Raw genomic sequence first — 14,160 nt, forward strand, 5'->3', positions numbered from 1 at the left:
TGTAACCGGTGTGACGCTCGCGCTCTGTCCCCTGCCCCCTCGTTCGGTTTGCCCCGCGATGAATGGCCGCTCTGTGTCGCGCGCCGGAGCTTAAAGAGCGCCGTTGTGAGAGGAACGAAAAAAAAGTGATTGAAAGTGGCAAACATTCTCAAAGAGGCAGCATTCCAGCACGGAGTCGACGCCACCCTCTTGCACACACGCTGTACGCGTATTGGTCATCCAATATTCTACTCGTTTCTTACTGGAGGACAGGATGACTGTTATAGTCTGTCCGTCCGTCACCACGAATATTTCCAATGAAAAGAGGTGAGATTTTGCATCAGAGTGGTTTAAGTGACTTTACAGTGGGCCTATTTAGGTTCAAAATAAGGGCCGCTTTGTTTGATGTGTTAACATGTTATATCAAATAAATAAACAATCATGAGAAGAGTTATTTGTGGTCAAATTAAACTAAATGTCACAAATATCGCCATGGGATTATGTGTATAGCATTATAGGTCTGTTGTCTGGAGTAGCAGTGAAAATATGATTATTTCTCAGACAGCCCTAGACTATAATTTCTGTGAAAAATATAACAAATATTATTGTTAAATATTCAAAAGATACTAAAGGAGAAATGTGCTTTCTCAGGTATTTCCCCTATGGAAATAGCTCATATGTTCAGGACTGAAAGGAGCAAAAGAAAGTGGTATAGATTTGAACTAATCATAGACTTGTTGGAAACGCCCGATGGACCCAGTCCTTATAGGGCCACTGTGGATGTGACAAATACACTCTCTGAATGTGTTTCCTCTCCTCAAATTTCCTTTTTGATGCTCGTTGCTTTTGAATGGCCTGTATTGATATGCAAATCAGACCCGTTCAGTCCTGAGGTCCAGTTGTGTCCTGAAATGTAATGTGTAATGCATGTACAGTAATGTGCTGTTGTTTCTAAAGGCTTGGACAGTTGTGTACAGCAAAAAAACATGACACATACTCACAGTGATATATTTATGACATATCTACAGTCAATTTGCACACACATTTCAACCGTGAAGCGACATTGGGAGTAAAACGGACTGCATTTTACAGCCCAAACACACACTCACACACACACACACACACACACACACACACACACACTCACACACACACACTCACACACACACTGCAACAATAACCCCTGTGTCTCCCTTTTCGTTCTCATGTTGAATCTGTGTCTCAGTTTCTCTCTCTCTCTCCCTCTCTCTCTCCCTCTCTCTCTCTCTCTCTTCTCTTTCTTTACACTCTTTGTTTTTGGTCTCAGGTGAATTGTGACCATGTGATCAAACGCCCAAGCCCCCTTCCATTACCCTCGTAAATGGAAGAAAAAAAAATGAGGAACAAAAAGCAGTTTTGTGCATCTTGAAAAAATGATAACAGAGGGAGATGTGTATCCCTCTCTCCTCTACGTTATAACACGGACACACTCACACTCATAGAAAAGTACCCAGGACCAGACAGGACACATGGACTTCTCTCCGTCCCGTCACTTTATTCCTATGCAGGGCCACCAAGACCAGGATTTGGGCCTGTGTGTGTTGGATTGGTTTGAGGGGTTTGGTTGCCCCCCCCCCCCCCCCCCAGGTGCCTGCAGGATGGGGGGAGATAGGATACAACCCATCGACTACTAGGATGCTGTGGGCCTCTAGCAGCCTTGATGTGAGTGCCTGTGTCTGAGAGAAAATGCATTTGATACCGAGAAATATGGGACTGGAGTTACTCGAAATGTGATGTTCAGTATCTGTCAGAATTGATTTAGACATTTTGTATGTGGTTCAGAGTAATGTGATGTTGTATGTGCTGAGTGCAGTAGAGTATGCATATGCAATAAAGGTTGCTGTGAACTTCATGTGAGGGCATGGTATGGTGTCTTTTCTATAGAACGTAGAGATATTGAATTATAAATGCCAGACACACGTTATGTGTAGACTGCTTCACAGGAATTCAAACAGAAAAACATGTGAAAGGGGGAAATTAAATTAAGTGAAAATAAAATGTATGTATGTTCCTCCCCTCCCCCCAAAAAAGAGTTGAATGAGAATTAAGATAATGTAGGAAATGCATAGGCCTATTGTTCACCGTGTTTTCGATTTATTCATGGTGTATTTGGGTTAGAAGTCCTGGTAATTAGGAGATACCAAAATCTACGAAATAAGATCTAAATCTACTATGTTGTTGATACGATTACGCAAAACTGCGTTTATCTCGTTTATTAACTTAAACTACGTTCACATGTTTTACTTATCTCAAAAGCAAGTGCGCAATTGTCTTCTTAATCGTTTACTTAAAACCCATGCAGTTAATAGGATTGAAAAAGTAAAAGGCCTCGAAAACCTTCTGCTTACAGATTGGATTTTTTTTGGTTAATAACTGCCTAAAAATATGTCGCAGTCAGTCTTACGCATAAACTATACTGTTGTTATTGAGTCAACTAAAACGAATTAGATTTTTCTGTCTTCAAGGCAGAGAAGCGTAAACACGACCGCCCGTAAGATATTGTTTACAGACACGTTGTGATTCTGCCCACTCATACAACTAGTAAGATAGGGCCTAATTGTCTTGATGAGGTAGAAAGATAGCCTACCGGAGTTATAGATTAACGGAAACGCTCTAGGCCTTTATGACAAATGCTTATTTGTAATAATTTGTCATCATGTTGATTTCGTTTTATTCGTTTTAAAGTAACTTCAAAACGTTGTTTGTCTCTGTTGTTATCTAACCTACCAATTTTTTCCATTTTCTTTTCTTCTATTTTTTCTTTTTTTTTCCCATTCGATTTTAATTGTACTTTTTAGTTTATGAATTACAGACATGCATCTTTAATAATCCGACAAAGTATATAGCTCAAGTGTATGTGTATATTTGTAAATATACACATGTAATTTGATTTTAGATTAACATTTGAGTTAATATTCGTTTGATTAAATATTGTCTTTGAAATGAATTAATTCATAACCAAGTGTTTTTTTTAGATAAATCGAAATGTAAAACTTTATTGAATACAATTAATTATTCCTCCATTTGGCTGAACAATGTAGAACATGAATTAGATTTATTTTGATCCTATTTCCTCCATAACTGTTGACGAAAACATAAAACAGAAAGAGCCATATGACGGTAATTAAGTACATCGTATTGTATTGTTTCGCTGCATGCCATACATAAATCTTCCCAACGTCATGTCCAATTCTCATTTCTGAGTAAGACACATGAAGATGAAATGTCATATGCTCCTCAATTGTTCTGGTCATAGTATCCGTGTCATAAGGGCAGAGAGTGCTCTCTGGAAAATACAACTCACATGTCCCTATTAACCATGGACATACATGCCTGCAGTAACCTGCCATGTGACTCCACTAATGTCTCTCTGCATGTGTCACAAGAGTAGGGTATGCTGCTGGGGCAGGGGAGAGGATGGGAGACTCGTGATCCGCGGGGTCAAGGGGTCAACCCTCAGGTGGATGTCTACTTTGTGTCATGCTTGCGGTTAAAAGAAAAAGAAAATAAGATGTTTTCCTTTGTACTCAATCATGCAGCCTGTGGCGAATGATCGTGATATCAAAATATCTTTGGAGGAAAATAACTGACTGAGATCGAGAGTGGTGATTTCAGTCCGGAGGCCAGGAAAGGGGTGCTGATGATGAGACGGAGAGAGAGAGGGAGAGAGAGAGAGAGAGAAAGGGAGAGAAAGAGAGAGAGAGAGAGGGAGAGAGAGAGAGGGAGAGAGAGAGAGAGGGATACAGAAGGAGAGAGTGAGATTGCCCTTTTGTTTTGGCTTCATTCCATTGACGAATTCTCTGGGAAATTCCTAAGATCTGACGATGGGCAGATCGGACTGGAACAGATAAGCAGGGCAGCATGAACAGCGGTCAAACAGTCACAGGCAGGGTCACATTCTGCATTAAACTGTCGCATAATTGAGGAACATGGATTAATTTCCATGTCAATGAACACATTAGGGAGGTATGAATGCTGTCATTTATCCCAAACGGTGACGCACTCAACATGCGCTCAGAAATATGTAAATTAAAACATTTTGCATTTGCAACCTTGTGTGGACTGACTTGGTTGGAAAGATTTATTGTGGAGTCTGGACATGGTCGTACAAGTAGCTTGTTTGTGTCTTTTGAAATATTGTTTTTCTTGTCAGTCCCTTGTCTTATATCTTATTTTATATTATTAGTAATTAATTTTATGATTAACAAAGTATGAAAATATGGTCAAAATATCCCAAACTAGGCTTGTTTGTTATTGGGGGTCAATTTGATCTGATTTCCGGTCAATTTAGGAATTGAACTGTACTCCTTTTTAGGAAATCCATGTCCAATTCAACTGACAGCTACATCAAAATGATTCTGACCCTCTCGGACTCAAATCTCTACACCTGGTTAACAACTTGCACAAATCGATTCCTATCTTGCTCCTATACTTGGATGTATCTGGCGACCTTAAAAGCAGCCGAAGCCCTGTGACAAAATGGAGAATCTTTGTTTCTAAAATGGAGAACACGTATCCAGGGCCCCAGGTCTTCATGGGTCAGATGAAGCCTTAATATCCATGGTGGCTCACAGATGTAGTCTTTACTATACAATGTGAGCCCTTTAGCTGACGCTTTTATCCAAAACGACTTACATTGCATTGAGTGCATACATTTTTCAGTATATATGGTCCCAGCAGGAATCAAACCCACAACCTAAGCGCATTAGTCTGTATCTACGTTAGCGCCATGCTGTACCAACTGAGCCACAGAGGACTTTACCATGATGCTCAGCCTGGACACCCTCTTTGGTGTGATATTCTGGGATTTGCAAAATGGACGAATATCATACCAGTCAATAGGCCATCTTCATACATGTAAACACTTACCAGATATTAAAATACTGTATTAAATTGTCTCAGATATTATTATATTATGTTATTATGCGTTTATTCACTGAAAAAGTCTTCATGTTGATTACAATGGGTCACTGTGATTTATAGTTTCATGATTTAGTGAAAACTGCCTCGTAGATTCCGTCAAGAAAAATGATTCTGCTTGCTGACCTTTGTCTCTCTTCACCCATTTTCGCCAATGAATTAGCGCAGCTGCGCAACACTTAAATGGGTCCCCCTCTTTTCCGTGAGTGTCTGTGACTAAACCATGAATCCTCTCTTTGTGTTTTCCGTCTGCAGAATTTCCCTTATTTTTCGGTCCTCTTTTATTTGGAAGGGGGTTGAGGTTGGCTTCAGTTGCGATGGTGGTGCTGGTGAGGTGGGGTGGGGGTGAGTTGGGTGGGGGGGGGGGGGGCGGAGGGGACTTGTTGGACCACATTCCTGTGCAGCTGTGGAGGCTGGTGGAGGTTGGGGGGGGATCATCATTGCATCATGAATAGCCTATTGTTCGCCCGCCCTGAGTCTGTATCTACATTAGCCAGAGCTACCTCAGTTGTGACTTGGAGAGAGACAGAAGGAGAGAGAAAGAGAGAGAGAGAGAGAGACAGAAGGAGAGAGAAAGAGAGAGAGAGAGAAAGAGACAGAAGGAGAGAGAAAGAGAGAGAGAGAGGGACCCCAAGAAAGAGAAAAGTGAAGATAGAGAGAGAGAGAGACCAAGAGAGAGAACGATGGAGATAGAGAGAGAGAGAGACCAAGAGAGAGACCAAGAGAGAGACCAAGAGAGAGAAAAGTGAAGATAGAGAGAGAGAGAGAGAGAGACCCCAAGAAAGAGAAAAGTGAAGATAGAGAGAGAGAGAGAGAGAGAGAGAGAGACCAAGAGAGAGACCAAGAGAGAGAACGATGGAGATAGAGAGAGAGAGACCAAGAGAGGGAAAAGTGAAGATAGAGAGAGGAGAGAGAGAGAGAGAGAGAGAGACCAAGAGAGAGAACAATGGAGATAGAGAAAGAGAGAGAGAGAAAGAGACAGAACGATGGAGAGAGAGAGAGAGGCCAAGAGAGAGAAAGATGGAGATAGAGAGAGAGAGAGAGAGAGAGAGAGAGAGAGAGAGAGAGAGAGAGAGATGGATGGATGGAATGATGAGTCTGACTCATCAGCAGAGGGATGTTGAGTCTTACGGTATGATGATGCGGAGATGGACAATAGAGGCTTTAACACCGGGATCTGGGACTGGTTGGCCCTCAAGTCATATGTGTCAGCACTGGGCTAGTCAAGGCATTTAGTCACAGATAAGTGTAGGATGTTGACGATCTTTTCCACTTAACCGTTCATACAATGTCCTCTTTGTGTCATACAATTGTAATACTTTCTAGTAAAACATATATCACACCAACGGTTGTTACAGACAGAGGAGCTTTTCATATCACAGCATCATTCCTATTCATTTTTTTCTACAGGAGTGCACTACTCTGACTTTTCATTGTGATGTCATAGTGTGCTGTGCGGGTAAGGGCAGGTAGCCACCCGGGTCAGCGCATCCTGAAGCCTCGGAGGTCTCTCCCTCAATCAGCACTGAGATCCAATTAACCAATTAGGGCTTATGACACTGCAGAATGAGAGGCTGCAGACAGCAGCACTTTCAGCCCCCAGACCCCCCTTCCTCCGCCCCCTCCTCCTCATTAAGACAGTGCTGAGTTTGGGTGTCATGTGGTTTTTGGTTGGAGGGGGAGGGGCAGCATCATCCTGCCACCACCTGTATGGTCGCCCGGCCCAGGGCTTGTGTGTACAGTGCAGTTATATATGTGCTATTTCGCTACCTCTAAGCATAGATTCATGATAGATATTTTGTTATGACCACTGTATAAAGAACTACTGTACTGCTACTGCATGGATGCAAAATAACCAAAAAACACTCCCGGGCAAAGTTTCCTTGGGAACTTGTGTTTCTGTGCAAACTTGTTTACTTGTTTCCCTGACACAGATTAGGCCCAGTCCAGAACTAAAGGACACTTTCAATGAGACCTCTCTGCCACACTTCCTACTTCTCAGCTAAAAATGTACCACTGATGCAGATCTATGAGAAACGGACAGCAGGGATAATCCATGTGAGGTTGGCCTGAGGGGTGAGGGGTGAGAGAGAGAGAGAGAGAGAGAGAGAGAGAGAGAGAGAGAGAGAGAGAGAGGGAGGGAGAGGGGGAGAGAGAGAGAGAGAGAGAGAGAGAGAGAGAGAGAGAGAGAGAGAGAGAGAGAGAGAGAGAGGGGGAGAGAGAGAGAGAGGGGGAGAGAGAGAGAGAGGGCTGGTTTCAGAGATGGAGAGAAGAGCAACTTTCCAATCATGAGTTTTTCCCCTGAACATTTAATTAGCCTGAGTGAGCGGGAGAGGGCCTGAGGGGTACGAAGGCGGCCAGTACGATGCCCGAAATGAAAGAGTCTGTTGTTGGCAGAACAGACAGGAAACATGAAAGGGACAGAGACAAGAGCGATTTTTCAGTATTTCTGTTTCTATGTGTTCCACTCTCGTAAACACACACGTAACCATGACTCTTTTTGCACACTATCCATCTTATAGGGATTGCAGACACAGAACAATGCATTGATGCACATGGTGTTCACAGGTGTCCTCTCTGCAGGCTAGATGAAAGGAGGAAACCTACATAGGGTATAGACAGACAGACAGACAGACACACACACACACACACGCACACGCACACGCACACGCACGCGCACGCACACGCACGCGCACGCGCACGCACACACACACACACACACACACACACACACACACACACACACACACACACACACACACACACACACACACACACACACACACTTAAGCAAGAAGAGAGTTGCCTGTGGTGGTTCCCAGCACAGTGGGCAGCCAAGCAGCCACCACTGTCAGACAATGGTCCTCTGTGTCCCCCCAGTGAGCGCTTCACAGCTCCACAACACACAACAGCTCATTATGAGACAGAGACCCCCAGACCGCACCACTTAGTCCCGAATACTGTCCCTTACCAAGCACACACACTGTCCCTAACACTGGCCATGTAGCCCTGGGGCAGGAACAACCGGTGGAGGAGATCTACAAAGCACCCCCTGCCTGCCTCTCCAGATCCAAGTCAGCCATTACGGCTCGAAAAGCCTGGAAAGGTCACGGGGGGTCGCACAGCTGCTCATTTATATGGCTGTCGATGACAGGGGGGGTGTGACAATGTGCCTAATTAACTGACATCAGTAGGGAGGAGGGAGAGAAGGACAGGGAGGACAGGGAGAAGGGGAAATGGCTCGTTAGGAGAGCAGGAGAACACATTTAATGACATTAAAGATGGGAGTGATTAGATTACGGGAGAGGACGATGTTGAGGGGAGATTAGAGATGGGGTTTCCCTCTCAGAGAGCCACAAGGCTGACTGCACTGCTGAAAATGCCCACAGGAATGTTTTGACTTTTACAAATACAGGTTGAAAAGCTGTGTTGCCTCTCTGATTATGATTAATCCATCGGCTAAATAGGCATATTTTCGGCCTCCCAATTTTCAACGCTTTTCCCTGAAGTGCGCACTTGAAATCCATGTAGGGGAATGCACAAGTGCCCACTTAAGGGAAAAGGGTGGAGAGTGAGGACGCAGGGAGCCAGTAAACAGTCAAATAATATCCTACCTACCGTACTACCGTACTCAGTGTAAGGTTTCTACGGTGATCTACCACAGGAGGGAGCCTGTATACCACACTCATTTACACTGGTCTTGTTGCACTGTCTTGATTGCTCTCTAGTGGCGATCTAGGTTAGTACATGACTGGGTTGTGGTGATGAGCTGTCCCCCCTCTTTCTCTCCTCTCTCTCTCTCCCTCCCTCCCTCTCTCTCTCTCTCTCTCTCTCTCTCTTTCTCTCTCCTCCTCCCCAGTGCCCCTCGGCCTCGTCTGTCCTCCCCCAGTCTGTCCTTGCCGTCCCTCTCTAGTCCACATCTCTTCTATTTGTATCTGTCCCTCACTGACTGGGACATTCTAAAAGACACATAGCCAAATAAAAACTGTCTCTCTAGTCTACTGGGCTATCTAAGTATAACACTGTGACGCAGACTTCAAATACCCCAGTTTCGCTTTGAAAACAAGGAATCGTGAGAGAGGCAGGTGTGGGTATAGGATTACCTCTCCTTAGTCACTGAGCTAGAACAACCGCCCCCTGCCTTTTTTACCCCAGTACCCAAAATCAAGCCAGCCAATGAGGTGTGCGATTCCACCTGAGTGATCAGGGACAGGTGGACATCAACATGGGGTTAGATTGAACTTTGACCTTATATGGGGGTCTCTTGGGAAAAAATGTGCATGAGATACTGACAGAGTTTGTCAACCAGAACAGCTAATGCTGCTTATTTATTATACATTTCATACAAAACAGCATACAATTTAAATATTCATAGATATTCTTATGATAAAATACAGAATAAAGTGCTTGTTGTTTATCTAAACATGTTATCCACACTCTCTCAGTGCCAGTTCCGATTCAGACTCTATTTTGCATCATTTCTTTCCTCCACAGAAGATGTAATGTCTTTATTTTGGAATACATAGCTCATGTATCAAACATTAACAGTAATATACCTTAAGCAGGAAGACAAAATGACCTTGGTTTCTAAACATGAAAAATTATATATTTACATTTATAAAACAATTATTTTAATATCAACACAATAAACAATATGTTGTCCCCTGTCATTCCAGTGTTTGAAATCATGGATACAAAAACTGGTGACTTTCTCATTAGTTAAGTTCTTTCATTTGAGGTTTTGAAAGCATTAGAAACAAGTGATTGTTTCTGAGTGATGATTATCTATGAATGAAAAGGGACGAGGATTTGGTTTCTGGGGACCAAAAGTAATTAACAAAGAATAATTATCCAAATATTCAGTACTATACAACTGGATGTTGAACATAACAAAGTGCATTTAACAAACACCCAGAAAATGAACAAATCAGATCCAGCAGTTCATGTACTCAACAAAAACAGAATTCAATAGCAAAATAACTTGCTTGCTTGTCACAGTCCCACAGATTTTCAAACACTATTTTTCACTTATGCCAGAAATCTGGTTTTATCTCTCCTTTGTCTGTATATATGAGGACTTTGGTTGGATACACAAAGAGAAACATAGAAGCTGTAACTAGGTCACATAGTTCTTTCCATAGAGGAGAGTCTCACACCCCTGACTCCCTCCTGAAGCTCAGTGGATCCAGGGGTATGGGTGGCTGCAGCCTATCAAAGTCTATCTGACTGTCCATGTCTAGCACACACAGCACATCCACCGTCTGTTCCACCTCAAACCTCTCCTGGAAGTCCAGGCAAACGTCCCTCTCCTCCCCCTCCCCGACATCCCTCCCCCCCAGAATCTCCCCCACCTCCTCCTCCTCCTCCTCGTCCTCCCCGCAGCACAAGGCCACCTCGTTCTCGTAGCAGAAGGCGCTGGGGGAATGGGGGGGCATGAGGTGGCGGGCGGCCTGGGGGCCTAACGGGGACACCGAGCGGGTGGAGGCGGAGGAGGCGCAGGAGGAGGTTCGGCCTGAGGAGGATCGGCCACCGGTCATCTCGCAGAGATCCCTGGCGCTGCAGTGCGGGGTGGCCAGGACCTCGTAGGTCTTGTGGAAGCGGGAGTAGTCCACCTGGTAGCGGTGCTCCTTCTCGAAGACCACGGGCTCGAAGCGGTGGCCCCAGAGGATCTCCCTGGACAGGTAGGAGCTCCGGGCCTGGGTGGTCATGGCTGTGGCCTCTACCATTCCCTCCAGGATCACCACGATCTCAAAGTCCTCTCTCTCCAGGTCCATGCGGCTCATGCAGTACAGAGGACTGTTCTCGTTGATCTCGTGGACCACCACCAGCGGAGAGACCAGGAAGAGGCGGTCCAGCCCTTCGTCGTAGCCCACGTCTATGTCCGTCTGCTCCATCGGGAGGTACTCCCCCTCGGCGGTGACGTGCGGCCGGATGAGCTGCGCCCGGACGTGGGCCTCCACGATGTGGCTCTTACGCATGTTGCCCAGACGCCACATGAGGCAGAGCTTGCCGTCCCGCAACGAAATGACTGCATGGTGCGAGAAGAGCAGAGTCTGCGCCCGCTTCTTGGGCCGTACCATCTTGGCCATGATGGTGCCGATCATGAAGGAGTCGATGATGCAGCCCACGATGGACTGGAGGACGACTGTCATCACCGCGGCAGGGCACTCCTCCGTAACGCAACGGAAACCGTACCCGATGGTGGTCTGGGTCTCGATGGAGAACAGGAAGGCCCCGACGAAGCTTTGGACGTGGAGGATGCACGGCTTCCACTCCACCCCTCCCTCCAGCCCGGCCACAGGTCCCTCTCCTGGGCCGGGTCGGAGCTCAAAGTCCCCGTGGATCATGGCCACCACCCAGAAGACCAGGCCGAAGAGCAGCCAGGAGAGCAGGAACGTGGTGCTGAAGATGAGCAGCACGTAGCGCCATCGGATGTCCACGCAGGTGGTGAAGATGTCGGCCAGGAAGCGCCGCCGCTTGTCGTCCATGTTGGAGAACACCACGTTGCACTGGCCGTTCTTCTTCACGAAGCGGCTCCGCAGGCGGCTGGGGCCCGCCGTGGAGATCGGACGGCCGCCGTTATGGATGGGGTCCGTCAACCGGTGGGCTGACATCCCCCCTCCTCCGTCTGTCCCTCCTCCACCACCTCCGCCCCCTCCGCCGCCCATCCGGCTCCCACCCAGAGTGTGCTGCATCAGGGGGCTGTTGCCATTGTGGAGCCCTAGGGTGGAGATCTTAATGGTGTCTTCGTCTGTGGGAACAATGCTGTATCTGGATGAAGAGAAAACAAAGACCATATGATGCAACAGAGGAGGATAAAGGGATAGGATAAATAAAGGTAAGGGATGAATGGAGAGAATAGATTGAATCAGGGGTTGAGCATATACAGCAGTGGGCGCTAGGAAAAAGTCCATGAGTAAACAACACAGCCTTTTAGATGTAGAAAACGGATCAAATCAAAATGGTATTTAGTCTGATTAAAGGGATAGTTCACCCAAATTACTAAACCACAAATGTCTTTCCTTTACTCTAAAGGAGTCTACAAACAAAGGGATTTGCCGTTGGTGACAGTGGGCTCGATAAACAGAATCACTGCATAGATTGCAGTCGGTCCTTGTCTGACGACTGCTTTCAATGTAAGGAAACAGATACAGCGCCCTCCATAAGTATTGGAAAGGGGAAGCATTTTGTCTTCTTTTAGCTCTATACTCTAAATACTGATTTGAAATCAACTAATTACTATTTTCAAATTGGTTTCACCGTTTAGGAATTGCAACCCCTTTATACGTAGTTCCCCTATTTCAGGGAACCAGTAGGTTTCTGGTTAGTCAGGTGTGTTCCGTCACATCATTTGTGCGGGCTTAAGAGAGCTGTCAATGTCTAGTATTGATTCTAGCCTTTATGTTTTCCTTTGGATTCTGCTTTTGGTGTCTGTCAACATGAAGACCAAAGAGTTGTCATTGCAAGTCAAGGTAGACATTATTGGGCTTAGAAATCAGAAGTAAAATACCATAAACATATCAAAAAGAAGAAAAAGCACTGGTGAGCTCAGCAATCGCAAACAGCCTGGTACTGTGTGCCAAGGAAGACTTCTACAGTGGATGACCGAAGAATGCTCACCATAATTAAGAAAACAAAACGACTGTCCCACAGATCAGGAACACTCTCCGGGAGGTAGGCGTGAATGTGTCAGAGACTACCATCCGCAGAAGACTTCACTAGCAGAACTACAGAGGCTACACTGCAAGGTTTAAACCACTAGTTAGTAACAGAAACCGGAGGGTCAGATTACAGTTTGCTAAAAAGGTACCTAAAAGAGCCTGCAGAGTTCTGGAAAAAAGGTATTGTGGACAGATGAGACAAATATTAATATGTACCAGAGTGATGACAAATATAAAGTGTTGAGAAAAAAAGGAACCGGCCAAAATCCTTGACATACCACCTCATCTGTGAAATAAACATATGTTATGGCTTGGGCGTGTATGGTTGCCACTGGAACTGGCTCACTTGTCTTCATTGATGATGTAACTGCTGACTCCAGCAACAGAATGAATTCTGAAGTGTACAGAAACATTTTGTCTGCTGACAAGATGTCTCATTGGACGACGCTTCATCATATCGCAAAACAATGACTCCAAACATACTGCCATAGCAACTAGGGAGTTTTTCAGGGCCAAAAAGTGGAAGGTTTTGGAGTGGCCAAGTCAAACTTAACAAAAAACTAAATCCAATTGAACATGCATTTCATTTGCTGAAGAGGAAACTTAAGGCAAAAGACCTCAAAACAAAGATGGCTGCAGTACAGGCCTGGCAGGGCATCACCAGAGAATATACCCAGCATCTGGTGGGGTCAATTGGATGCAGACTTCAGGCAGTTGTTGCATGCAAAGGATTGTCGACCAAATACTAAACATGAGTGCTTTATTTGGATATTATATGGTTTTTTTCCCAATACTTTTGCAGCCCTGAAATAGGGGGAGTATGTTTAATGTTGTACTTTCTAAATAGTGAAACCAATCTGAAAAACAACATGGAATTAAAGATAATAATCTTTACTTTGACCCCATCGTAATTGTTTGAATTTAAATCCAAACTGTTGGAATGTGGAGCTGAAAGAAGACAGAATGCTTATGGATGGGCGCTGTATGTGATCTTGCAATTTGGTGAACTGTCCCTTTAAAGTGAGCACTAGACTGACTACCACAAAAGCCAACTGTCCTGTATATTCCCTCTTACCTGTTAACTCGCACCGCTCCCATGGCTCCGCCGATCATCAGGCTGTGTCTGATAGAGGAGTAATGGAGGCAGAGGTGGGCAGTGCCAACCATTAAAATAGACGTGCGGGTCAGAGAGAGGTCGAGTAGGGGGGGGGGTGGGAGGGGAGGGGAGGGGGGCGCAGGGACAGCCTCAGGGATGAGGTCTCCTTTCAGATATCAGCAACATGATGATAAGGTGACTGTAGCCTCCCGGTGACGAGTTTCCTGAAAGACATCATAAATAGAGAATAGTTAGAATTCCATCATTCACTCACAGCGTCCATGTCAGGGGAGGCCGGCGGAGGTAGACATCGGAGGACGGGCTCATTATAATGCACGGAACGGAATGAGGAATTCCTGATTCCACTGCATGCATTACAATGAGCCCGTCCTCCGGTTTCCAGCCTCCCCTGATCCATATACAATGTTCCCAGTCCCAGCCTGTATAATGGCCGGGTCGCATCTC

The 14,160-nt window shown here is 45.4% G+C and overlaps 1 protein-coding gene across 1 annotated transcript; it reads right to left on the reverse strand.

The window, feature by feature from the left end:
- Positions 1-10,088: 10,088 nt before the first annotated feature.
- LOC310821494 (inward rectifier potassium channel 4-like) lies at positions 10,089-13,766 on the reverse strand (the record flags this gene model as incomplete). Its single annotated transcript, XM_083693569.1, has 2 exons — positions 10,089-11,709; positions 13,675-13,766. The coding sequence occupies 2 exons, from the start codon at positions 13,764-13,766 to the stop codon at positions 10,089-10,091; spliced, it is 1,713 nt and encodes a 570-aa protein (XP_083549695.1).
- Between the last annotated feature and the right edge of the window lie 394 nt (positions 13,767-14,160).

The sequence above is a fragment of the Argentina silus genome (genome assembly GCF_951799395.1).
Source record: "Argentina silus genome assembly, chromosome: 22".
NCBI lineage: Eukaryota > Metazoa > Chordata > Actinopteri > Argentiniformes > Argentinidae > Argentina > Argentina silus.